Source organism: Lithobates pipiens, unplaced genomic scaffold, assembly GCF_037356315.1.
Source record: "Lithobates pipiens isolate NorthernLeopardFrog02 unplaced genomic scaffold, aLitPip1_a1.2 Scaffold_18, whole genome shotgun sequence".
NCBI classification, from domain to species: Eukaryota; Metazoa; Chordata; class Amphibia; order Anura; family Ranidae; genus Lithobates; species Lithobates pipiens.
The window spans coordinates 642549238-642576332 of NW_027507758.1; the positions used below are offsets into that span (position 1 = coordinate 642549238).

Below are 27095 nucleotides of genomic sequence, written 5' to 3' on the forward strand. Positions count from 1 at the left end.
CCCAGCATCCTCCGAGACTGTGACATCATAAGGGGCGGGGTCGCCATGTAACATCATCCAGTGACCCAGACCATTGTCCCTATATAAGTTGCCGCACAACGCGTCCCTGTCATTGCGGCCGGAGACAGCATTGAGTCGACATCTCAAGGAGGAAAAAGAAGAGAAGGCGGTGCGGTGACAAAAGACCGGGCCACTGCTAGTAAAAGAGCTATAGGAAGAAAGTGGAGGCCCGGCAAAAAGAACTGAAGAGGGGGAGAAGACCCCCAAAGTCGGAAGAAGAGGCGATAGCAACAGAAGACCGGGCCACCGCTAGTAAAAGAGCTGGGAGAATAAAGCAGAGGCTCGGCAAGAAGAACCGAAGAGGGGGACAAGACCCCCGAAATCAGAAGACCCCCGGGCGGCGACGAAGCAGAAAAAAGCCGGGCTCCTCCGCTAGTAAAAGAGCTAGCAGCTAGCAGAAGACAGCAGGAATCCGGCGAGAAGACCCCCCAAGACGGAAGACCACCGGAGCTGTGCAATAAATTATTTTAAAAACGTGTTGTTTTTTTTACACTTTTTTTCACCAGGTGAATGGGTAGGGGTACATGGTACCCCAATACTCATTCGCATAGGGTGGAGGGCTGGTATCTGGGGCCCCCTTCTTAAAGGGGGCTCCCGGATTACGATAAGCCCCCCGCCCGCAGACCCTGACAACCAACGGCCAGGGTTGTTGGGAAGAGGCCCTTGTCCTCATCAACATGGGGACAAGGTGCTTTGGGGTGGGGGGGGCACAGGGCCCCCCTTCCCCAAAGCGCCCTCCCATGTTGAGGGCACGTGACCTGGCACGACTCAGGAGGGAGGGCGCTCGCTCATCCCCACCCCCTTTCCTGACCGGCTGGGCTGCGTGCTCGGATAAGGGTCTGATATGGACTTTGGGGGAACACCCACGCCATTTTTTGGCATAGGGCTTCCCCTTTAAATCCATACCAGGTGACGGGGCCAGCGAGGTGTCAATCTTGCCGATGGAGGCGGCGACATCGACTTCCTTCGCTAGTCCCGTCTACCTGGAGCCACTTTTAAAATGAATGGACTTTACTCCATGTGTGGGCAAGTCCATTCATAGTCCGGCGGATTGTCCGGCCGTGTGTGGGCAGGTCCGCTCGTTTGGAAAGTCCGGCGGTTTGTCCGCCGGATAGTCCAATCGTGTGTACGTGGCATTACTGTTATATTGTAATGCTACTTTGTTTTATTGCTAACCATTATTTGCTTAGCAGGTATGCCATTCAGCTGTAGCGCGGATTTATTTATTCTGACAGCAACAGCGTTTGCTCCCACGATACGTAATGCCATGACTCCGGGACTGTAGGAGGTGATTTCACCACCACAGTTAAAAAAAAAAAAAAGAGCATATATGCCAAAGCATGTGGGCAGGGGTAGAGGGGCGATTTGCTCCTAACAATAATGGCGGATTGTTCCCATGCTTTGGCATATGTGTGAGACTTTTTGGGACCTATCCACGTACGGGACCCCGAAAACCAAGCACCGCCTTCAGGCTTTCTAAGGGCGTAAATTTCACTCCTCACTACCTTTGACAGCTTTGAAGGCCAGAAAATAGCACAGAACCCCCCAAATGGCCCCATTTTGGAAAGTAGACACCCCAAGCTATTTGCTGAGAGGCATGGGGAGTATTTTGCAGATCTCACTTGTTTTTGAAAATTAAGAAAAGAGAAAATTTTTATTTTCTTTTTTCAATTTTCAAAACTGTGACAAAAAGTGAGATCTGCAAAATACTCACCATACCTCTCAGCAAATAGCTTGGGGTGTCTACTTTCCAAAATGGGATTTATTGGAATTTTTTTATAAGAAAAAGAAGAAAATATCATTTTATTTTCCAGATTTTTAGTCTTTCTCCGTTTATATTGCAAAAAATAAAAATCACAGAGGCAATCAAATACCATCAAAAGAAATCTCTATTTGTGGGGAAAAAAAGGACGCAAATTTTGTTTGGGTACAACATTGCATGACCGCGCAATTACCAGTTAAAGCAGTGCAGTGCCAAATTGTAAAAAGTGCTCTGGTCATTGAGGCGCCAATTCTTTAGGGGCTGAAGTGGTTAATAGAGATATGAGTGATGTCATGTGACCTCCCAGAATCCTCCTCAACTCTCCGGTCAGATCTGTGTTTTATTAATAGAGATAAGAGTGATGTCATGTGACCCCCCAGAATCCTCCTCACCTCTCCGGTCAGGTCTGTGTTTTATTAATAGAGATAAGAGTGATGTCATGTGACCTCCCAGAATCCTCCTCACCTCTCCGGTCAGGTGTGTGTTTTATTAATAGAGATAAGAGTGATGTCATGTGACCTCCCAGAATCCTCCTCACCTCTCCGGTCAGGTCTGTGTTTTATTAATAGAGATAAGAGTGATATCATGTGACCTCCCAGAATCCTCCTCACCTCTCCGGTCAGGTGTGTGTTTTATTAATAGAGATAAGAGTGATGTCATGTGACCTCCCAGAATCCTCCTCACCTCTCCGGTCAGGTCTGTGTTTTATTAATAGAGATAAGAGTGATGTCATGTGACCTCCCAGAATCCTCCTCACCTCTCCGGTCAGGTCTGTGTTTTATTAATAGAGATAAGAGTGATGTCATGTGACCTCCTAGAATCCTCCTTACCTCTCCGGTCAGGTCTGTGTTTTATTAATAGAGATAAGAGTGATGTCATGTGACCTCCCAGAATCCTCCTCACCTCTCCGGTCAGGTCTGTGTTTTATTAATAGCACAAAGCTTTGGCCGTCTACAGTGACATTGAGGATTCCAGTCTCGGGTTGAACACAAATTGCAGTTGCAGTGACAGCGGCCTCCTCCATCTTCAGCACACTTCATCCTCAGCTGGTGACCAAGGCTGGTGGTTCTCTGGCTGCCCCTCTGACATTTCTGGCCCCCAAGTCACCTTTATGCCATACCCTACACATGTGTACTTTTTGTGAGTGCATTTTTATTTTTCAATAGATTGTCAATTATTTTTAATACTACACTATGGGGCTGTACTGTTGTTTCTTCCAGTGGTGGAAAGTGAGCGCCCTCTCTGGTCTTCTAGTGGTACCTCCTAGATTTAGCTATGTTTAGCACTCTGGGCTATCCTACCCAGACCTTTTATTACTGTTGGTATATATGAATATTATTGTCATTCACCAATTATTATTGTCCACAATTTCTATCCCTTACTTCTTATTTGGTATGTTTCTTTAGTTTGCACATTTTGTATAATGAATCCATTTGGTAGATTCACTACAACTACCATCCACATCATGTCTGGTTTATCAGACCACTCCTGAGTGCTGTAGTGTTTCTGGACTTGTCGGTCTAATTCATTCCTATATTTACAATTTATGGATACATTAGCGGTCTAATAGACCTCCAATGACTCCCCGTCCTTCACAGCATGTAACCCAGCACAGATCTGCTCAGTTACATGTAACCCTGACTGTAAGAGTTATGGCCTCTATATTGTACGTCAAGGATAGACTAAATAAGGTGTACCATCATCCACTTAGAAAGAAAAAGGAAGACTAGAGAACGATCCCCAACCGATCACCCAGAAAAGAGCATTGAAGCAGGACTATCGCAGTACAGATATTAAACAATGTATACTCAATACTGATAAAACGTATTATACAGTTTTATTAATACAAAAGACAAGACATTTGATACATTTGTAAAAAGTGCAAAGTAACAATCCATAAATGTCACCAGCATACAAGTTACCAAACCAGGAGGCTCAGGATATGGTGGGTTTCCATGGATATGGTTCTCAACATGTTTTGCGGTCTTTATAGCGCTTCATCAGGGGAATATCAGCAAGTAATTATTAAGCACTATGTATCAAAATTGAATTACATATATAAAACATTACATTCAATGGAAGAAATTAAACAAGGAGGAAAAAAGCGAGGGGAGATGTTGCTTCCCCAGTACCCAAAGCCTCAGCCGAGGTCAGAGCACCACCAAGGTTCTCCCCCGATGGCTGCGGGGGATGTGCAATCAATGGACGTGTATCTATATTCATTGGTTGATAAAGATGGAATAAGAATAATATACAATCCAGCGACTTGAATAGAAAAGATGAGGAGAAAAAGGGAAAGAAAAAAAGGGGGGAGGGGTTTGGGGGGTTAGAGAGAAAGGGGGAAAGGAAAGGGAGGAAGAGAAAAAGGAGGGAGGAGAGAGGGAAGGGGGGGGAGGAAGGAAAGCAAAGGGTCTGGTATATATTTGGGGGACTCTATACAGTTTTTCATTCTTCCTGTTGGATGGGCTCCAGAAAATGTGACATTTTACAAAGGAAAAATTAATTGGTTTAAATTTACAGAAAATGACATTTTATTGCCGGCTTCTTTTTTTTAAGCAGCACAAAGACCCTCCAAAGACCCCCAAATACACAGAAGAACTTCAGGGGGGTCTGTGTGCTGCTTTGGTAACATTTCCTTTATAAATGTCACAACAACTGCACTCTTTTCTAATAAAATGTTTTTAGAATTACAAAGAAATGACCTCACAGCGGGAGGAATGAGTGCGACATGCAGGCAGGTTAATTGGCTTCTGTCCAAAATTGTCCCCAGTATATGAATGGGGACCTCGGATTGTGGCTCCTTGAGGGTCGGGACCGATGTGAGTGTGCAATGTACAGGGATAGGGACAATTGTACACACTCAGGATGAACTGGATGGACTGGTTCAACCTTGCTAACTATGTAACAACATTCATTTAACTATTTTTTTTCAAATATTTACAAAAGCTACAAAATGGATGAGAAGTAATGACTCCATTTTTATTTTTATCCTGCTATCAATGGCCGACACGGTACAACACTTCATCCATGTCTTTGGTGATCTCTGATCTCCTTATCAACGGTTTCTTCCATGATGGAGATCAGCCATGGAGTATATCTGAGGTGTATATCAGGGTGTGCTTCTTCCCCACATGAGAGCTGTGATGTCCAGCAACATTCATATAGAAGACATTTCCCACACTCAAGGCACTAATACACCTCGAGGGTTGTGTGGGATCCCTGATGTACAGGAAGACAGGACTTCAGTGAGGAACAATTCCCTCACTCAGGACAGGAATACGGCTTCTCCCCTGTATGAGATCTCTGATGTGCGGAAAGATTGCTCTTTTCTGAAAAACATTTCCCGCACTCAGGACAGGAATATGGCTTCTCCCCCGTGTGAGATCTCTGATGTGCGGAAAGACTGGACTTCTCTGAAAAACATTTCCCACACTCAGGACAGGAATACGGCTTCTCCCCCGTGTGAGATCTCTGATGTGCGGAAAGACTGGACTTCTCTGAAAAACATTTCCCACACTCAGGACAGGAATACGGCTTCTCCCCCGTGTGAGATCTCTGATGTGTGGAAAGATGGGGCTTCTGTGAAAAACATTTCCCGCATTCAGGACAGGAATACGGCTTCTCCCCCGTGTGAGATCTCTGATGTGCGGAAAGACAGGACTTCACTGAAAAACATTTGCCACACTCAGGACAGGAATACGGTTTCTCCCCCGTGTGAGATCTCTGATGTGTGGAAAGATGAGGCTTCTGTGAAAAACATTTCCCACACTCAGGACAGGAATGTGGCTTCTCCCCAGTGTGAGATCTCTGATGTGCGGAAAGACTGGACTTCTCTGAAAAACATTTCCCGCACTCAGGACAGGAAAATGGCTTCTCCCCCGTGTGAGATCTCTGATGTGTGGAAAGATGGGGCTTCTGTGAAAAACATTTCCCGCACTCAGGACAGGAATATGGCTTCTCCCCCGTGTGAGATCTCTGATGTGTGGAAAGATGGGACTTCACTGAAAAACATTTCCCGCACTCAGAACAGGAAAACGGCTTCTCCCCTGTGTGAGATCTTTTATGCCTATTAAGTTTGGATTTAAAATGGAAACACTTCCCGCACTCAGTACAGGAAAAGCTCTTCTCTGTTGGAAGGACGGCCCCGTCCCGCACAGTCTGAGGTTCCTCAGGATAAGAGGAATACGATGGTCCATCTACACTGTGTGGTGCCGGATGGACATTTGAGGTAGTCGGGTTTTCTCCTGGACTATACTGTGTGATGTCCTCATCTTCTACTTTACAGTCTGGAGACAAAGTGAGACAATCCTCTGAGGTTTTCCTCATCTCCCGTCCATCTACTAAAATAGAAATACAAAGATTATTACTAGACATGAGCTGATTGGTTCCCCTAAACCAGGACTCCGCCCACATCACATTATTATCACCATGTAAAAGTCTGTGCTCCAATCACATCATCAGATATAAAATGTCCAGCTGGTAGGAAATGGGTGTAAAAGAGGTCAGGATTATGTAATATACAACTTATTATATAGGATACAAGTGTTAGGATTTTATAGTATCAGAATGATGTAATGTACAACAATATAGAGTATATAGTGCAGGGGTCAGGAGTATGTAATGTACAATATAGAGTATATAGTGTAAGGCGGCCCTCAAATTTTTCACTCACATTTTGCGAGTGGAAAATTATGGCTGCCTCGGAGGAGGGGGGCGAGCACCACCAGCAGGCGGAGGTTGAACAGGAGCTGTTGTCCTAGCCAGGGGAAGATAGGAGATAGGAGCTGGCCTATCAAAGAGCGGGGATTGCCCAATGTAACAGCTTCCATTTGAAGCTGTTCCCGGCGCCGTTCACCACCACACAGTCCCGCCTCCTCACCGCTCACATCACACAGTCCTGCCTCCTTGCTGCTCACCGTCACATACAGCCCACCTCCTTGCCCAGCACCGCTCATGTCACACAGTCCCGCCTCCTTGCCCGGCGCATTTGATAGACAGAACATCGGTCCAATGCCAGGAGGTGCTGGGCGAATAGGAAGGACTGTGTGACATTAGCGGTGAGGAGGCGGGGCTGTGTGATGGTGAGCGGCACCGGGAACCCAGCAATTCAAATGAAAGCTGTTACAGTGGGAAATCCCCGCTCTCTGATCATAAGCCAGCTCAACTCTTCCTCTGCACAGGTGAGACTGTATTGATGGAAAGTGACCAGGGGATTACAGGCTGATATCACCCAGCCCCCGCCCTACTCTGGACCAATCAGTGAGCAGTATGGGTGGAGGAATGTATTTAGTGTTAATGACCCACCTGTGCTGATCTCTGTAGGAGTGTCCTCCTCTATAAATGTCCCCGTTATTCCATCCTCCTCCATAGACTGCTGATCATCCCTCACATACCTCTCTTCTTCTTCTGATTTCACCTCAAATTCTATATCCATTGGATCTCCACTCTAAACCAAGAAAATGAGAGAGAATATCATCTGTAAGATAGAAGATTTATTATTGTGACATCACATAGAAAATCCAACTGTGTTTTATAAGCTCCATTCCATTACCTTGCAATATTGAGGGATGGTGTGACCTTCCTGTGTGGAATCCCGGGAATACAGAGGACGAGGACATCTCTCTGGTGGGTTCCTGGTATTTGGTGGCTCCATCATATCCTTGTGTCCTTCTGAAATCTCCTCCATCACTCCATACTCCTCATCCTCCTCTTTATACTCTTCTTTAACATCAACATTATCACCCCCGAGATTTCCACTCTGAATATATAATAAAACTTTCATTGTAACAATCATGCTGTGTATAAATCAGAACTACCAATAATTGTCAATCACCTACCTGATGATGGTGGGGGACGGTGTGACCTTCCTGTGTGGAATCCCGGGAATACAGAGGATGGGGACATCTCTCTGGTGGGTTCCCATTACTGGATCCATCTGTAGGAAACACACACACTGACTGAATACATTGTTTCTATGTGTTTATCAGATGATGGGGGATCTAGGTGGAGCCTCCGTACTGCTCTCTCCTTTACAATAAAGTCTCCTCTTACCCGGTGATGTGAGGGGCGGCTGATTGGCCATCATGACGTCCTTGTAGAGATCCTTGTGTCCTTCTAAATACTCCCACTCCTCCATGGAGAAATAGACAGTGACATCCTGACGCCTTATAGGAACCTGACACACACAATGATACAGTCACCATCCAGACACATCCCTTGTCTGTTACTGGATAATGTCCCAGAATTCCCAGAATCCTCCTCACCTCTCCTGTCAGCAGCTCCATCATCTTCTTGGTGACTTCTAGAATCTTCTCCATGTTGTGTCTCTCAGGTTTTAGGGAGTCACATGGAGGCACTGTGATGGTCATATGATCACCTGACTTCACAAGGGGAAATCTCTGTATTGGAGAACCAATAGGAATATCATGTTAGAATCCCAGAATCCTCCTCACCTCTCCGGTCAGGTCTGTGTTTTATTAATAGAGATAAGAGTGATGTCATGTGACCTCCCAGAATCCTCCTCACCTCTCCGGTCAGGTCTGTGTTTTATTAATAGAGATAAGAGTGATGTCATGTGACCTCCCAGAATCCTCCTCACCTCTCCGGTCAGGTCTGTGTTTTATTAATAGAGATAAGAGTGATGTCATGTGACCTCCCAGAATCCCCCTCACCTCTCCGGTCAGGTCTGTGTTTTATTAATAGAGATAAGAGTGATGTCATGTGACCTCCCAGAATCCTCCTCACCTCTCCGGTCAGGTCTGTGTTTTATTAATAGAGATAAGAGTGATGTCATGTGACCTCCCAGAATCCTCCTCACCTCTCCGGTCAGGTCTGTGTTTTATTAATAGAGATAAGAGTGATGTCATGTGAGCTCCCAGAATCCTCCTCACCTCTCCGGTCAGGTCTGTGTTTTATTAATAGAGATAAAAGTGATGTCATGTGACCTCCCAGAATCCTCCTCACCTCTCCGGTCAGGTCTGTGTTTTATTAATAGAGATAAGAGTGATGTCATGTGACCTCCCAGAATCCTCCTCACCTCTCCGGTCAGGTCTGTGTTTTATTAATAGAGATAAGAGTGATGTCATGTGACCTCCCAGAATCCCCCTCACCTCTCCGGTCAGGTCTGTGTTTTATTAATAGAGATAAGAGTGATGTCATGTAACCTCCCAGAATCCTCCTCACCTCTCCGGTCAGCAGGTAGATGATCTCCATGGTGAAGTTTAGTATCTTCTCAGTCATGTGACTCCGGTCCTCCTCCATCCTTATTGGCACCATCATTTGATCTATACAGGTCTCCTTTTAGATGGATAACTTTAGTAAATTAAATTAAGAATTATTTGAATGGTATTCGTCACACAATAGGATGTAGATGTGAGGGGGCTAATAGAAGGGTTGCTGTATATTGAAGAACTACTGCCCCCATGGGAACATATTTAATCTGGACTGTTTAGTGTTTTCTACATTTTTGAGGTCCTCTTGCCCTGCCAGACCAAAAATTCCCTTTTGTCTGTTGTTTTTTTTGGGTTTTCTTAACTGGATTTGGTGAGTTTTAGATCTGCAGATAAGGAATGATAAATACAATATTTCTTTGATTTGTTTGCTCTGAGGCAGTGCTATGAGGTCAATGTATCGTCACCAAGACGTTTGGCCAGAGTTGCCAGCTAATTAGCATAACTCCAGCAGCAAGACTCCAATCTCCGGCAGCCTGCTGACTGATCGGAGTGATGTCACTCTCTGCGGTAAGAGAAGGGATCAGATTGGATAACAGGAGGATGCTGCTGGTGGAGTAGAGAGCTGTGGGGGAGGAGTCTGTTCTGTTCTCCCCAATAGCAACCCAGTGTGGGTAGGAAGAGGACAGCAGTGGGGAGGGGTTGTACTCTTAGTCTTGGTCTATTTTGTGTCCTGCAATATATTTCTTGACCAGTGAGACGGTGAGGTTAAGGTTTCCTTCATTGCTGGCAGGAGTTCTCTAAGGAGGTCAGAATTGTAAGTGCAAGTGAGCTGGGAGGACCATCAGAGGTCAAGAGCCCCTATGAGCCCTAAATACCCTTCTTAGCTCAGAGACTTACAACCTACCACTAAATACCCCCTCAGAGACACCCACAGCCCTTCGGCCCCACTAACCTCTCAGAGTTGTTCAGCACTATCACTTCCTGAGAGGACCCCAAAGTCCTTCATCTATAATTCCTCTTCAGGGGTTCCAGAGACCTTTAGTCCCGCTACCTCCTCAGAGACCCCTCATCCCCTCTACTTCCCTCAGTATTTTCCTCCCTCTGACACCAATGATGGAACATATTCTTCATGGCAGCCTAGGAAATGTTTTCTTCCTCCTGATCAGCAATGTAAGGGGCTCTATGCTCCATACTCCTGACCCCGGCACTCCATCATTGTGTTGGCTGCATAGTGTAATGATTGCCCATTGGCTGCCTGTGTAGTGTAATAATTGCCCTTTGTAGACCATGTATGGTCAGGATCGCCATTGTCGTGTCTATTTATTATCAGTGCTGTTAGTTTAGAGGAACATATTACTAGGATCTCCAAAATGAAGAGAATGTTCCGGCTCCATAAATTGGGGAATATTCTGCCCCTGAAGGGGTTAATCTAGGTTTCCACACTATATATGCGTGTATCATCATCTGCTGGAGATAAAAGACATCACAGTGACTATGGAGGAAGAGGACGGACATGACGGGAGGTTACTGGGTGTAAATAGAAAATAAGATCTTATTACCTCGCCTTCTGCCACTTCCAGCAATGTCTCCTCTCTACTTCCTTCTGACTCACCTCTCACCCGGAACTTCCTGTCTATACCTGACATCACTTCCTCTCTGTATTCCATAGAGACTTCCGGTCTGGGTAGAAGTGAGATCACCACCTTGTGGAGATCAGAGGAACTGCAGCGCAGAGAAACGTCTGGTAGTGTGAACACGGCCTTGTGTGTATGGTATGCACTGTATATCTGATTTGCCAGGACAGTCACTCTCTTTAGCTTTATGTCCCATGATGTCTGTGTCCCAGACTCTATCCTGAGAATTACAGCATAAAGTGTAAATGTTTTTGGGTTTAGACACAGGGAGACCAATCAGCATCTAAGGTGGGTCTGTAAGCAACCAATGAACATGCAGTGATTATCAGTGGGCGGGTATCAGAGAATGCCTGGCTTCTCCAACCCTGCCAGGTATGTAGAAGTCATTGATTCTCACTGTGTATCCCATCCTCTGAGAGGTGGTAGTGCCTAGAGGAGAGGAGTGGGGGGGCTGTGTGTGTGAGGGGAGGGGGTTTGTATGAGAGTCATCTGTGTGTGGGGGATTGGGGTGCTGTGTGGTGTCCTGCTGGAAAGAAAAGGCCACCCCTCCCCCTTCCATGTCCCACCACCTAGCTGGGGAGCAGCTCCCAACTTCCTATCTGCACCGAGCATGTGATATCATTGCCAGCTGTCCACTTCTAGGAGCAAATTTCCCCATGTACCCTATTCATCCCCTCATACCCCTAGTTACACCTCATGTCCTTCTCCACACCTCACTCTTCTTCCCTTTCTGCCCCTCTCCACTGTTCTTTATTTTCTTTTAACCCTCTTCATTCATTATCTTTTCACCACCCCACCCCCTCTTCACTGCCATATCCCCCTCTTAACTGAACTGTCCCCATCTTCACCTTCCTATTGCCCTTCCTTCCCCATATTCACCCCCATACCTCTATTCACCTTCTTGTCCTGCTTACTCCCTCTTCCTCCTCATCACCACCCCATCCCCCTCTTCACTGAGCTGTCCCCTTTATCGCCCATTCTCCCCTCTATACTACTCTTCCTCTTTCTTCACACCCCTTCCCCTTCTTCACCTCTTCTCCTTTTCATCCACTTCCTGACCCCCTCTTTACCACATCCTCCTACCCCCTCTACACCCCCTTCTCCTCCTTTGCTCCCTCTTCCCCCTCTTCACTTTTCTGTCCCATCACTCCCTGTTTACCATTTTCACCCTACTGCCCCCTCCCCCACTTTACCTTCCCTTCTCCCTCTGCAACCTCTTTGTGTAGTGGTGCAGATTTTCAGTGTTAATGCAAGTGGTGATATATTGCCTCCCAGCTGCCTGACAACCATTCTCTGAAAATTGTTCCAACACAGATGCTTCTAAATATGTAAATGAGCCCTAATATGTAAGACTAAAGCCAAATCCATAAATCATTTTACTAATGAGGGAGACCTTCTTGTCTGTCCTTATTATGATAATTCTTCCTGTATATACAGTATTATAAAATGTGATTGTACAATAGGTTATCAATATGCTTCTTGTAGATCCACACCCATTTAATATGAATGCCCGCCCCCAATTAACCACTTTCTGACCGGGCCATAGCCAAAAGATGGCTACAGCGTGATCGGCTAATTCTGGGAAAGCGTCCAGAGCTGTCCTCTCAGAATCACTCTTCCCACGCACCCCCCTGGGGCTTGCACCCAGGAATGGCCGTGAACGCCGGGTCCTCCCTTTACCACATGATCGCCCCTTCCAATGACAGAGTGATCAGTTGTCAACAAACCAGAGCATGTCCGGTTCAGCTCCTCCCCTCTCCTCACACCAATCGGGACAGTGTGTGAGGAGAGGAGGGAGCGGGTGCAGCAGAGCTGTGGGCTTGATCTGAAGTGCCCACAGCGCTGATCTGTGCCCATCCACGGCTCATCCATGCCCATCCATTCTCCATAACAACAAAATAGAGAAAATATAAGTCTCCCAAGAGACAGGACACAGTGATTGATTCAAAAAAGTTTATTATATTGAAAAAACACACACAAATTAATGAAAAAGAGGGACTAACAGTTTACCACACAGGTAGTTTAAAAATAGGACAAGGTTGTCATATGTTAAAAAGAAGGGGAATCGCAGCTGCGCACACCATTCACACCCGCATTCACATTTTTCCCCCCTGTTCGGTGGCTCAATTCACAATAATGCGATTAAAGTGACTACTGAAGAGCGACGTTTAGCCCTTCAGCCTTAGTGAAGCGCGAGAGTAAATACGTTTTTTCACATTTCTTCACGCTGTTTATGTTTAAATTTCACGGAAAAGGCCTTTGTCCGTGGCGACATATATGCTAATAGAATGAACAAGGGAAGAGCGATCGTTTGCTCTTCGGGTCTAAAACTGCTATCTTTAACATAAGGCTCCCTTCTGTGGCTGAATACATAAACCAGTGCACTCAATGTTTTCCTTGCTGATAGTTATGTATGGAAGGTGGTATGGGTGATATCCAGCGGTCAAACACATGTACTACATGTTTTTTTTAGACTATTTAAAGACGAAGTAAACCCTGTTGGGTTTTACTTCCTCTTTTGTTAGCTGCTGCAGCCTGCAAAAGAAAAGCATAATGGACTAGTATGCATCGCATACTAGCCCATTATGTGCCCCTTACCTGCAAAAGAATCCAGTGATGTCCCCTGTTTGGGCAGCATCCATCTTCTTGCCCTCTTCTTTCGGGGCAGCGGACTCCGGCTCTGTGATTTGCCTGAGCCGTGTGACGTCTCTCCCATGCATGTGCACGGGTACCGCGGCTAGTGGCATATGCTAGGGAAGAAACTGAATTTTGTTTTGTTTCTTCCCCGGGCATGCGCCGTACAAATTTCCAGTGGACTACAAGTGAAATATCTCTTAAATGGTGCACGTTTAGGAGATATTTCCACTACCTATAGGTAAGCCTTATTCCAGGCTTAGCTATAGATAAAAGTACAAAAGGTGGGTTTACAACCACTTTAAGCCCGGCTCCCAAAACCCCTCCTAGCTCTGAGGAAACTTGAGTTGATTGGCTAATGAAACATGTCAGCATGACATCAGCACATCGGCTGGGGGATTGCCTGTTTGCAGGAAGATGGAAAAGGAACAACAGCTTGTAATCTTATGATTGGAACCAAAAAACCTGCATGAACGGCGGAGAGGAAAAGCTCAAGGCGTCGGGATATCGGCTCACCCTGAGCATGTGTTAATCAGGACTGATGGGTAGAGGTGCAGTGAAAGGACCGGGGTGTATGACGTGGTGAACGAAGTCTATTTACACAGTTGTGTTTGTTCCTGTCCCCGGTTTTCAACCTCCCCATCTGACGGCCTTTGGAGACGTTTCCACACTCTACAAGTGACTCAATGCCTAAGCCTGCTCCTCCGGATTATTTCAGCTTCAATATAATTACTTCCCTGCTTCACCAGGTCTAATCTGTCTAGTTATTCAGAATCCAAAGGGACTGATCATAATCCATGTGTGGGCAGTAATAACGATATCCTGTGTGTTTTCTGAGTGAATCGCAGCTAAGAACTCGCCAATTCTCCTCACACCCCCCACATCTACATGGGGTTTTCACTCACTATTTTTAGTCTACAACCAAGTTCCTCTGTAACTGCATCAGTATTATAATGTTGGCTTTTGAGAATTGAGCTTTATACTACTATATAAGTCTGTAATTACAAGTGCTAATGTTTTACTAAAGTGATTGTTCCATTTGGGTACTGTGAATGCGGGTGTGAATGGTGTGCGCAGCTGCGATTCCCCTTCTTTTTAACATATGACAACCTTGTCTTATTTTTATACTACCTGTGTGGTAAACGGTTAGTCCCTCTTTTTCATTAATTTGTGTGGTTTTTTTTTCAATATAATAAAACTTTCTTGAATCAATCACTGTGTCCTAGAAGTGGTCCTCTGGGGAGAACTATATTCTCTCTTTTTTTGTTATATGCGTCTTAGGGACGCTAGGACTAAGGCCGCGTACACACGCGGGGACTGTTCGCTCAACTTTGTTCGTCAAACAGTTTCAGCGGACAGTCCGCTCAAAATTAGCATGGACGGACTTGGCCACACGCGACGAACGAACAGTCCGCTGAAACCGTGCGCGATGACGTGAACGGCACGTACGACGGGACTAGAAAATGACGTCCTATACACTGCAATGCAACCTTCGGCGTATAAATTCTTTCTGAGCATGCGCGGAACTTAGTTTGACGAACAAGCCTACACACGAGCGGACTGTCCGCTCAAACCAAGTTTCAGCGGACAGTTTTTCGGGATTTCCGAAAAACTTTGTTCGTCAAACTGTCCGCTGAAACTGTCCGCTGAAGCCCACACACTGTTCAGCGGACAAAGTTGAGCGAACAGTCCCCGCGTGTGTACGCGGCCTGAGTCTTTTTGGTTATACCATCTAAGTGAAAGATTGATAAACTATACATAATATATATATATATATATATATATATATATATATATATATATAGTCACCCAGAAAAGAGCATTGAAGCAGGACTATCGCAGTACAGATATTAAACAATGTATACTCAATATTGATAAAAAGTATTATACAGTTTTATTAATACAAAAGACAAGACATTTGATACATTTGTAAAAAGTGCAAAGTAACAATCCATAAATGTCACCAGCATACAAGTTCCCAAACCAGGAGGCTCAGGATATGGGGGGTTTCCATGGATATGGTTCTCAACATGTTTTGTGGTCTTTATACCGCTTCGTCAGGGGAATATCGGCAAGTAATTATTACAGTATTAAGCACTATGTATCAAAACAATTGAATTACATATATAAAACATTACATTCAATAGAAGAAATTAAACGAGGGGGAAAAAAGCGAGGGGAGATATTGCTTCCCCAGTACCCAAAGCCTCAGCCAAGGTCAGAGCACCACCAAGGTTCCCCTCCCCCCTCCATGGCTGCGGGGGATGTGCAATTAATGGACGTGTATCTATATTGATTGGTTGATAAAGATGGAATAAGAATAATATACAATCCAGCGACTTCAATAGAAAAGATGAGGAGAGAACGGGAAAGGAAGAAAATCAGGGGTTGAGGGGGGAAGGGGTTGGGGGGGTTAGAGAGAAAGGGGTAAAGGAAAGGGAAGAAGAGGAAAAAGGAGGGAGGAGAGAGGGAAAGGAAGGAAAGCAAAGGGTCTGGTATATATTTTATGGGGACTCTATACAGTTTTTCATTCTTCCTGTTGGATGGGCTCCAGAAAATGTGACAGGATTAGGACCCCTCGGGATTAGTACAATCCCCCCTAGGGATGGCCGAACTGTTCGCCTGGCGGTGGGTTTGCGTCGAATTTCGGCTGTTCGCGATTCGCCCAATCGGCTGACTATTGCCGCTGTTCGCCCGGCGGATCCACGTGTTTACTGTGTAAAAGACCTTTGACCTATGATGACACATCCATCATGGGGTACAGGACAGCCAATTGAGACATTACAGCACATGGACAATTGGACATTCCCCCTAACTTATAAATAGACCTGATCCGGCAGCCATTTTACATTCTTTTTACTGTCACTATAGGGAAAGGTTGCTGTGTGGAGCAGGGAGAGACTGCAGTGACCCAAATCGCTAGCTATTAGGACCACAAAAGTCCTTTTAAGGACTGGTATGGTGTAGATGTAGTTCAGGATATAGGTTTGAGGCACTGCTAGTCAAGTCATTGTTGCAGCAGATTGTCTTTTGTCAGTGCAGATAGGGACAGACAGGACGCTGTGTGTAGCAGTGAGGGACAGTCAGTTTAATCATTAGCTGTTACTATTAGGTCCAAAAAAGTCCTTTTCAGGACTGGTATGGTGTAGTACAGGATATAGCTTTGAGTGCACTGCTATTCAAGTTATTGTTGCAGCAGCCTGTGTTTTGTCAGTGTACAGAGGGACAGACAGGACGCTGTGTGTAGCAGTGAGGGACAGTCAGTTTAATCATTAGCTGTTACTATTAGGTCCACAAAGGTCCTTTTCAGGACTGGTATGGTAATAGGGTTGTACACATATAATATTCTTTCTTCCAAATATAGAAAGAATATTATAATTGACTGCTGCAGTCCTTTATCAGTATAGGGACTGAGGTACAGTCTGCTAATCACAACCTACTAGTTCCACAAAGGTCCTTCTAAGGACTGGTAAGGTATAGTGTACTACAGTATATAGGGTTGAGTGAGGTACAGTCTGCTAATTCTTAAGGACTGATATAGGTCCACAATATATAGGGTTGAGGTGCACTACTGTTGACTGCTGCCCTACTCTGCAGCATTCCTTTATCAGTATAGGGACTGAGGTACAGTCTGCTAATCACTAGCTACTAGTCCCACAAAGGTCCTTCTAAGGACTGGTATGGTATAGCGTAGTACAGTATATAGGGTTGAGTGAGGTACAGTCTGCTAATCCTAAAGGACTGGTATAGGTCCACAATATATAGGGTTGAGGTGCACTACTGCTGACTGCTGCCCTATTCTGCAGCAGTCCTTTATCAGTATAGGGACTGAGGTACAGTCTGCTAATCACAACCTACTAGTTCCACAAAGGTCCTTATAAGGACTGGTAAGGTATAGCGTAGTACAGTATATAGGGTTGAGTGTGGTTCAGTCTGCTAATCCTTGCTACTAGTTTCACAAAAGTCATAAAGGACTGGTATAGGTGTACTATTTGGTGTGCAGTATATAGTTGTGTAATACACGTATAAAATACTTGCACATACTTGACTTCCTCCTGGGGCTGCTTATTATGAGGGGCTCCCACCATCCCTGTGCTGTGCTGACTTCCTCCTGGGGATGTACCTCTGCTGTGCATATTATGAGGGGCTCCCACCATCCCTGTGCTATGCTGACTTCCTCCCGGGGCTGCTTATTATGAGGGGCTCCCACCATCCCTGTGCTATGCTCATTATGAGGGGCTCCCACCATCCCTGTGCTATGCTGACTTCCTCCTGGGCCTGCTTATTATGAAGGGCTCCCACCATCCCTGTGCTATGCTGACTTCCTCCTTGGGCTGCTTATTATGAGGGGCTCCCACCATCCCTGTGCTATGCTCATTATGAGGGTCTCCCACCATCCCTGTGCTATGCTGACTTCCTCCTGGGGCTGCTTATTATGAGGGGCTCCCACCATCCCTGTGCTATGCTGACTTCCTCCTTGGGCTGCTTATTATGAGGGGCTCCCACCATCCCTGTGCTATGCTGACATCCCCCTGGGGCTGCTTATTACGAGGGGCTCCCACCATCCCTGTGCTGTGCTGACTTCCTCCTGGGGCTGTACCTCTGCTGTGCATATTATGAGGGGCTCCCACCATCCCTGTGCTATGCTCATTATGAGGGGCTCCCACCATCCCTGTGCTATGTTGACTTCCTCCTGGGGCTGCTTATTTTGAGCGGCTCCCACCATCCCTGTGTTGTGCTGACTTCCTCCTGGGGCTGCTTATTATGAGGGGCTCCCACATCCCTGTGCTATGCTGACTTCCTCCTGGGGCTGCTTATTATGAGGGGCTCCCACCATACCTGTGCTATGCTCATTATGAGGGGCTCCCACCATCCCTGTGCTGTGCTGACTTCCTCCTGGGGCTGCTTATTATGAGGGGCTCCCACCATTCCTGTGCTATGCTGACTTCCTCCTGGGGCTGCTTATTATGAGGGGCTCCCACCATCCCTGTGCTATGCTCATTATGAGGGGCTCCCACCATCCCTGTGCTATGCTGACTTCCTCCTGGGGCTGCTTATTATGAGGGGCTCCCACCATCCCTGTGCTATGCTGACTTCCACCTTGGGCTGCTTATTATGAGGGGCTCCCACCATCCCTGTGCTATGCTCATTATGAGGGGCTTCCACCATCCCTGTGCTATGCTGACTTCCTCCTAGGGCTGCTCATTATGAGGGGCTCCCATCATCCCTGTGCTATGCTGACTTCCTGCTGGGGTTGCTTATTATGAGGGGCTCCCACCATCCCTGTGTTATGCTGACTTCCTCCTGGGGCTGCTTATTATGAGGGGCTCCTACCATCCCTGTGCTATGCTCATTATGAGGGGCTCCCACCATCCCTGTGCTATGCTGACTTCCTCCTGGGGCTGCTTATTATGAGGGGCTCCCACCATCCCTGTGCTGTGCTGACTTCCTCTTGGGGCTGCTTATTATAAGGGGCTCCCACCACCCCTGTGCTGTGCTGACTTCCTCCTGGGGCTGTACCTCTGCTGTGCATATTATGAGGGTCTCCCACCACCCCTGTGCTATGCTGACTTCCTCCTGGGCTGCTTATTATGAGGGGCTCCCACCATCCCTGTGCTATGCTGACTTCCTCCTGGGCCTGCTTATTATGAAGGGCTCCCACCATCCCTGTACTATGCTGACTTCCTCCTGGGGCTGCTTATTATGAGGGGCTCCCACCATCCCTGTGCTATGCTCATTATGAGGGGCTCCAACCATCCCTGTGCTATGCTGACTTCCTCCTGGGGCTGCTTATTATAAGGGTGGGTCCCACCATCCCTGTGCTATGCTGACTTCCTCCTGGGGCTGCTTATTATGAGGGGCTCCCACATCCCTGTGCTATGCTGACTTCCTCCTGGGGCTGCTTATTATGAGGGGCTCCCACATCCCTGTGCTGTGCTGATTTCCTCCTGGGGCTGCTTATTATGAGGGGCTCCCACCATCCCTGTGCTATGCTGACTTCCTCCTGGGGCTGCTTATTATGAGGGGCTCCCACCATCCCTGTGCTGTGCTGACTTCCTCCTGGGGCTGTACCTCTGCTGTGCATATTATGAGGGGCTCCCAACATCCCTGTGCTATGCTCATTATGAGGGTCTCCCACCATCCCTGTGCTATGCTAACTTCCTCCTGGGGCTGCTTACGGTGCAGGTGTCAGTGCTGTATATCACGGTGCTGGTGTCAGTGCTTTATGTCACGCTGTTGATGTCAGTGCTCTCTATCACGGTGCTGGTGTCAGATCACTCTATCACGGTGCTGATGTCAGATCAGTCTATCACGGTGCAGGTGTCAGTGCTCTATATCACGGTGCTGGTGATCATCTCCTGCACCCTCTTCTTTGCCTACCCTGACCTTCCCTCTCCTCCATTGCCTCATGAGTCCTGAATTGTCAGAATTTCACATATTAAAAAAGAATGCTTGTAGTTGTCGATCCCAGATTCACCTCATACAAGTGTTATGTCATTGGCCATGTGGTGGGACTATGTGTGCACAGCTAGTAATTATTTTGTGGCTGCAAATATGACCTGTAGATTGTAAAGTTCGCCATCCCTGTACTGTGCTGACTTCCTCCTGGGGATTCTTATTATGAGGGGCTCCCACCATCCCTGTGCTATGCTGACTTCCTCCTGGGGCTGCTTATTATGAGGGGCTCCCACCATCCCTGTGCTATGCTGACATCCCCCTGGGGCTGCTTATTACGAGGGGCTCCCACCATCCCTGTGCTGTGCTGACTTCCTCCTGGGGCTGTACCTCTGCTGTGCATATTATGAGGGGCTCCCACCATCCCTGTGCTATGCTCATTATGAGGGGCTCCCACCATCCCTGTGCTATGTTGACTTCCTCCTGGGGCTGCTTATTATGAGTGGCTCCCACCATCCCTGTGCTGTGCTGACTTCCTCCTGGGGCTGCTTATTATGAGGGGCTCCCACATCCCTGTGCTATGCTGACTTCCTCCTGGGGCTGCTTATTATGAGGGGCTCCCACCATACCTGTGCTATGCTCATTATGAGGGGCTCCCACCATCCCTGTGCTGTGCTGACTTCCTCCTGGGGCTGATTATTATGAGGGGCTCCCACCATTCCTGTGCTATGCTGACTTCCTCCTGGGGCTGCTTATTATGAGGGGCTCCCACCATCCCTGTGCTATGCTCATTATGAGGGGCTCCCACCATCCCTGTGCTATGCTGACTTCCTCCTGGGGCTGCTTATTATGAGGGGCTCCCACCATCCCTGTGCTATGCTGACTTCCTCCTGGGGCTGCTTATTATGAGGGGCTTCCACCATCCCTGTGCTATGCTGACTTCCTCCTGGGGCTGCTTATTATGAGGGGCTCCCACCATCCCTGTGCTATGCTCATTATGAGGTGCTCCCAACATCCCTGTGCTATGCTGACTTCCTCCTGGGGCTGCTTATTATGAGGGGCTCCCACCATCCCTGTGCTGTGCTGACTTACTCCTGGGGCTGCTTATTATGAGGGGCTCCCACCATCCCTGTGCTATGCTGACTTCCTCCTGGGGCTGCTTATTATGAGGGGCTCCCACCATCCCTGTGCTATGCTGACTTCCTCCTGGGGCTGCTTATTATGAGGGGCTCCCACCATCCCTGTGCTATGCTCATTATGAGGGGCTCCCACCATCCCTGTGCTGTGCTGACTTCCTCCTGGGGCTGCTTATTATGAGGGGCTCCCACCATCCCTGTGCTGTGCTGACATTCCCCTGGGGCTGCTTATTACGAGGGGCTCCCACCATCCCTGTGCTATGCTGACTTCCTCCTGGGGCTGTACCTCTGCTGTGCATATTATGAGGGGCTCCCACCATCCCTGTGCTATGCTCATTATGAGGGGCTCCCACCATCCCTGTGCTATGCTGACTTCCTCCTGGGGCTGCTTATTATGAGGGGCTCCCACCATCCCTGTGCTATGCTCATTATGAGGGGCTCCCACCATCCCTGTGCTATGCTGACTTCCTCCTTGGGCTGCTTATTATGAGGGGCTCCCACCATCCCTGTGCTATGCTGACATCCCCCTGGGGCTGCTTATTACGAGGGGCTCCCACCATCCCTGTGCTGTGCTGACTTCCTCCTGGGGCTGTACCTCTGCTGTGCATATTATGAGGGGCTCCCACCATCCCTGTGCTATGCTCATTATGAGGGGCTCCCACCATCCCGGTGCTATGTTGACTTCCTCCTGGGGCTGCTTTTTTTGAGCGGCTCCAACCATCCCTGTGTTGTGCTGACTTCCTCCTGGGGCTGCTTATTATGAGGGGCTCCCACATCCCTGTGCTATGCTGACTTCCTCCTGGGGCTGCTTATTATGAGGGGCTCCCACCATCCCTGTGCTATGCTCATTATGAGGGGCTCCCACCATCCCTGTGCTATGCTGACTTCCTCCTGGGGCTTCTTATTATGAGGGGCTCCCACCATCCCTGTGCTATGCTGACTTCCTCCTTGGGCTGCTTATTATGAGGGGCTCCCACCATCCCTGTGCTATGCTCATTATGAGGGGCTTCCACTATCCCTGTGCTATGCTGACTTCCTCCTAGGGCTGCTCATTATGAGGGGCTCCCATCATCCCTGTGCTATGCTGACTTCCTGCTGGGGTTGCTTATTATGAGGGGCTCCCACCATCCCTGTGTTATGCTGACTTCCTCCTGGGGCTGCTTATTATGAGGGGCTCCCACCATCCCTGTGCTATGCTCATTATGAGGGGCTCCCACCATCCCTGTGCTATGCTGACTTCCTCCTGGGGCTGCTTATTATGAGGGGCTCCCACCATCCCTGTGCTGTGCTGACTTCCTCTTGGGGCTGCTTATTATAAGGGGCTCCCACCACCCCTGTGCTGTGCTGACTTCCTCCTGGGGCTGTACCTCTGCTGTGCATATTATGAGGGGCTCCCACCACCCCTGTGCTATGCTGACTTCCTCCTGGGCTGCTTATTATGAGGTGCTCCCACCATCCCTGTGCTATGCTGACTTCCTCCTGGGCCTGCTTATTATGAAGGGCTCCCACCATCCCTGTACTATGCTGACTTCCTCCTGGGGCTGCTTATTATGAGGGGCTCCCACCATCCCTGTGCTATGCTCATTATGAGGGGCTCCCACCATCCCTGTGCTATGCTGACTTCCTCCTGGGGCTGCTTATTATAAGGGTGGGTCCCACAATCCCTGTGCTATGCTGACTTCCTCCTGGGGCTGCTTATTATGAGGGGCTCCCACATCCCTGTGCTGTGCTGATTTCCTCCTGGGGCTGCTTATTATGAGGGGCTCCCACCATCCCTGTGCTATGCTGACTTCCTCCTGGGGCTGCTTATTATGAGGGGCTCCCACCATCCCTGTGCTGTGCTGACTTCCTCCTGGGGCTGTACCTCTGCTGTGCATATTATGAGGGGCTCCCACCATCCCTGTGCTATGCTCATTATGAGGGTCTCCCATCATCCCTGTGCTATGCTAACTTCCTCCTGGGGCTGCTTACGGTGCAGGTGTCAGTGCTGTATATCACGGTGCTGGTGTCAGTGCTTTATGTCACGCTGTTGATGTCAGTGCTCTCTATCACGGTGCTGGTGTCAGATCACTCTATCATGGTGCTGATGTCAGATCAGTCTATCACGGTGCAGGTGTCAGTGCTCTATATCACGGTGCTGGTGATCATCTCCTGCACCCTCTTCTTTGCCTACCCTGACCTTCCCTCTCCTCCATGGCCTCATGAGTCCTGAATTGTCAGAATTTCACATATTAAAAAAGAATGCTTGTAGTTGTCGATCCCAGATTCACCTCATACAAGTGTTATGTCATTGGCCATGTGGTGGGACTATGTGTGCACAGCTAGTAATTATTTTGTGGCTGCAAATATGACCTGTAGATTTGTAAAGTTCGCCATCCCTGTACTGTGCTGACTTCCTCCTGGGGCTTCTTATTATGAGGGGCTCCCACCATCCCTGTGCTATGCTGACTTCCTCCTGGGGCTGCTTATTATGAGGGGCTCCCACCATCCCTGTGCTATGCTGACATCCCCCTGGGGCTGCTTATTACGAGGGGCTCCCACCATCCCTGTGCTGTGCTGACTTCCTCCTGGGGCTGTACCTCTGCTGTGCATATTATGAGGGGCTCCCACCATCCCTGTGCTGTGCTGACTTCCTCCTGGGGCTGCTTATTATGAGGGGCTCCCACATCCCTGTGCTATGATGACTTCCTCCTGGGGCTGCTTATTATGAGGGGCTCCCACCATACCTGTGCTATGCTCATTATGAGGGGCTCCCACCATCCCTGTGCTGTGCTGACTTCCTCCTGGGGCTGCTTATTATGAGGGGCTCCCAGCATTCCTGTGCTATGCTGACTTCCTCCTGGGGCTGCTTATTATGAGGGGCTCCCACCATCTCTGTGCTATGCTCATTATGAGGGGCTCCCACCATCCCTGTGCTATGCTGACTTCCTCCTGGGGCTGCTTATTATGAGGGACTCCCACCATCCCTGTGCTATGCTGACTTCCTCCTGGGGCTGCTTATTATGAGGGGCTTCCACCATCCCTGTGCTATGCTGACTTCCTCCTGGGGCTGCTTATTATGAGGGGCTCCCACCATCCCTGTGCTATGCTCATTATGAGGTGCTCCCAACATCCCTGTGCTATGCTGACTTCCTCCTGGGGCTGCTTATTATGAGGGGCTCCCACCATCCCTGTGCTGTGCTGACTTACTCCTGGGGCTGCTTATTATGAGGGGCTCCCACCATCCCTGTGCTATGCTGACTTCCTCCTGGGGCTGCTTATTATGAGGGGCTCCCACCATCCCTGTGCTATGCTGACTTCCTCCTGGGGCTGCTTATTATGAGGGGCTCCCACCATCCCTGTGCTATGCTCATTATGAGGGGCTCCCACCATCCCTGTGCTGTGCTGACTTCCTCCTGGGGCTGCTTATTATGAGGGGCTTCCACCATCCCTGTGCTGTGCTGACATTCCCCTGGGGCTGCTTATTACGAGGGGCTCCCACCATCCCTGTGCTATGCTGACTTCCTCCTGGGGCTGTACCTCTGCTGTGCATATTATGAGGGGCTCCCACCATCCCTGTGCTATGCTCATTATGAGGGGCTCCCACCATCCCTGTGCTATGCTGACTTCCTCCTGGGGCTGCTTATTATGAGGGGCTCCCACCATCCCTGTGCTATGCTCATTATGAGGGGCTCCCACCATCCATGTGCTATGCTGACTTCCTCCTGGGGCTGCTTATTATGAGGGGCTCCCACCATCCCTGTGCTATGCTGACTTCCTCCTTGGGCTGCTTATTATGAGGGGCTCCCACCATCCCTGTGCTATGCTGACATCCCCCTGGGGCTGCTTATTACGAGGGGCTCCCACCATCCCTGTGCTGTGCTGACTTCCTCCTGGGGCTGTACCTCTGCTGTGCATATTATGAGGGGCTCCCACCATCCCTGTGCTATGCTCATTATGAGGGGCTCCCACCATCCCGGTGCTATGTTGACTTCCTCCTGGGGCTGCTTTTTTTGAGCGGCTCCAACCATCCCTGTGTTGTGCTGACTTCCTCCTGGGGCTGCTTATTATGAGGGGCTCCCACATCCCTGTGCTATGCTGACTTCCTCCTGGGGCTGCTTATTATGAGGGGCTCCCACCATCCCTGTGCTATGCTCATTATGAGGGGCTCCCACCATCCCTGTGCTATGCTGACTTCCTCCTGGGGCTGCTTATTATGAGGGGCTCCCACCATCCCTGTGCTATGCTGACTTCCTCCTGGGGCTGCTTATTATGAGGGGCTCCCACCATCCCTGTGCTATGCTCATTATGAGGGGCTTCCACCATCCCTGTGCTATGCTGACTTCCTCCTAGGGCTGCTCATTATGAGGGGCTCCCATCATCCCTGTGCTATGCTGACTTCCTGCTGGGGTTGCTTATTATGAGGGGCTCCCACCATCCCTGTGTTATGCTGACTTCCTCCTGGGGCTGCTTATTATGAGGGGCTCCCACCATCCCTGTGCTATGCTCATTATGAGGGGCTCCCACCATCCCTGTGCTATGCTGACTTCCTCCTGGGGCTGCTTATTATGAGGGGCTCCCACCATCCCTGTGCTATGCTGACTTCCTCCTGGGGCTGCTTATTATGAGGGGCTCCCACCATCCCTGTGCTATGCTGACTTCCTCCTTGGGCTGCTTATTATGAGGGGCTCCCACCATCCCTGTGCTATGCTGACATCCCCCTGGGGCTGCTTATTACGAGGGGCTCCCACCATCCCTGTGCTGTGCTGACTTCCTCCTGGGGCTGTACCTCTGCTGTGCATATTATGAGGGGCTCCCACCATCCCTGTGCTATGCTCATTATGAGGGGCTCCCACCATCCCGGTGCTATGTTGACTTCCTCCTGGGGCTGCTTTTTTTGAGCGGCTCCAACCATCCCTGTGTTGTGCTGACTTCCTCCTGGGGCTGCTTATTATGAGGGGCTCCCACATCCCTGTGCTATGCTGACTTCCTCCTGGGGCTGCTTATTATGAGGGGCTCCCACCATCCCTGTGCTATGCTCATTATGAGGGGCTCCCACCATCCCTGTGCTATGCTGACTTCCTCCTGGGGCTGCTTATTATGAGGGGCTCCCACCATCCCTGTGCTATGCTGACTTCCTCCTGGGGCTGCTTATTATGAGGGGCTCCCACCATCCCTGTGCTATGCTCATTATGAGGGGCTTCCACCATCCCTGTGCTATGCTGACTTCCTCCTAGGGCTGCTCATTATGAGGGGCTCCCATCATCCCTGTGCTATGCTGACTTCCTGCTGGGGTTGCTTATTATGAGGGGCTCCCACCATCCCTGTGTTATGCTGACTTCCTCCTGGGGCTGCTTATTATGAGGGGCTCCCACCATCCCTGTGCTATGCTCATTATGAGGGGCTCCCACCATCCCTGTGCTATGCTGACTTCCTCCTGGGGCTGCTTATTATGAGGGGCTCCCACCATCCCTGTGCTATGCTGACTTCCTCCTGGGGCTGCTTATTATGAGGGGCTCCCACCATCCCTGTGCTATGCTGACTTCCTCCTTGGGCTGCTTATTATGAGGGGCTCCCACCATCCCTGTGCTATGCTGACATCCCCCTGGGGCTGCTTATTACGAGGGGCTCCCACCATCCCTGTGCTGTGCTGACTTCCTCCTGGGGCTGTACCTCTGCTGTGCATATTATGAGGGGCTCCCACCATCCCTGTGCTATGCTCATTATGAGGGGCTCCCACCATCCCGGTGCTATGTTGACTTCCTCCTGGGGCTGCTTTTTTTGAGCGGCTCCAACCATCCCTGTGTTGTGCTGACTTCCTCCTGGGGCTGCTTATTATGAGGGGCTCCCACATCCCTGTGCTATGCTGACTTCCTCCTGGGGCTGCTTATTATGAGGGGCTCCCACCATCCCTGTGCTATGCTCATTATGAGGGGCTCCCACCATCCCTGTGCTATGCTGACTTCCTCCTGGGGCTGCTTATTATGAGGGGCTCCCACCATCCCTGTGCTATGCTGACTTCCTCCTGGGGCTGCTTATTATGAGGGGCTCCCACCATCCCTGTGCTATGCTCATTATGAGGGGCTTCCACCATCCCTGTGCTATGCTGACTTCCTCCTAGGGCTGCTCATTATGAGGGGCTCCCATCATCCCTGTGCTATGCTGATTTCCTGCTGGGGTTGCTTATTATGAGGGGCTCCCACCATCCCTGTGTTATGCTGACTTCCTCCTGGGGCTGCTTATTATGAGGGGCTCCCACCATCCCTGTGCTATGCTCATTATGAGGGGCTCCCACCATCCCTGTGCTATGCTGACTTCCTCC

The 27095-nt window shown here is 49.0% G+C and overlaps 1 protein-coding gene across 3 annotated transcripts in view; it reads right to left on the minus strand.

Annotated features, from left to right (window-relative positions):
- The window catches only part of LOC143989636 (uncharacterized), a 353768-nt gene that overhangs the window by 125702 nt on the left and 200971 nt on the right, over positions 1–27095 (minus strand). Inside the window, exons 1-4 of one of the 3 annotated variants that reach the window (XM_077489886.1) lie at positions 10554–10619; positions 9005–9133; positions 8086–8220; positions 7874–7997 (exon numbers count right to left, since the gene is read on the minus strand). In XM_077489886.1, the coding sequence (XP_077346012.1) occupies positions 7874–7997; positions 8086–8220; positions 9005–9100 (355 nt within the window). In that variant the 5' untranslated portion in view covers positions 9101–9133; positions 10554–10619. Of the gene's footprint in view, positions 1–7873; positions 7998–8085; positions 8221–9004; positions 9570–10553; positions 10620–27095 lie in introns of those variants that run through there. The other 2 variants (XM_077489885.1, XM_077489887.1) reach the window with 2 other exon arrangements.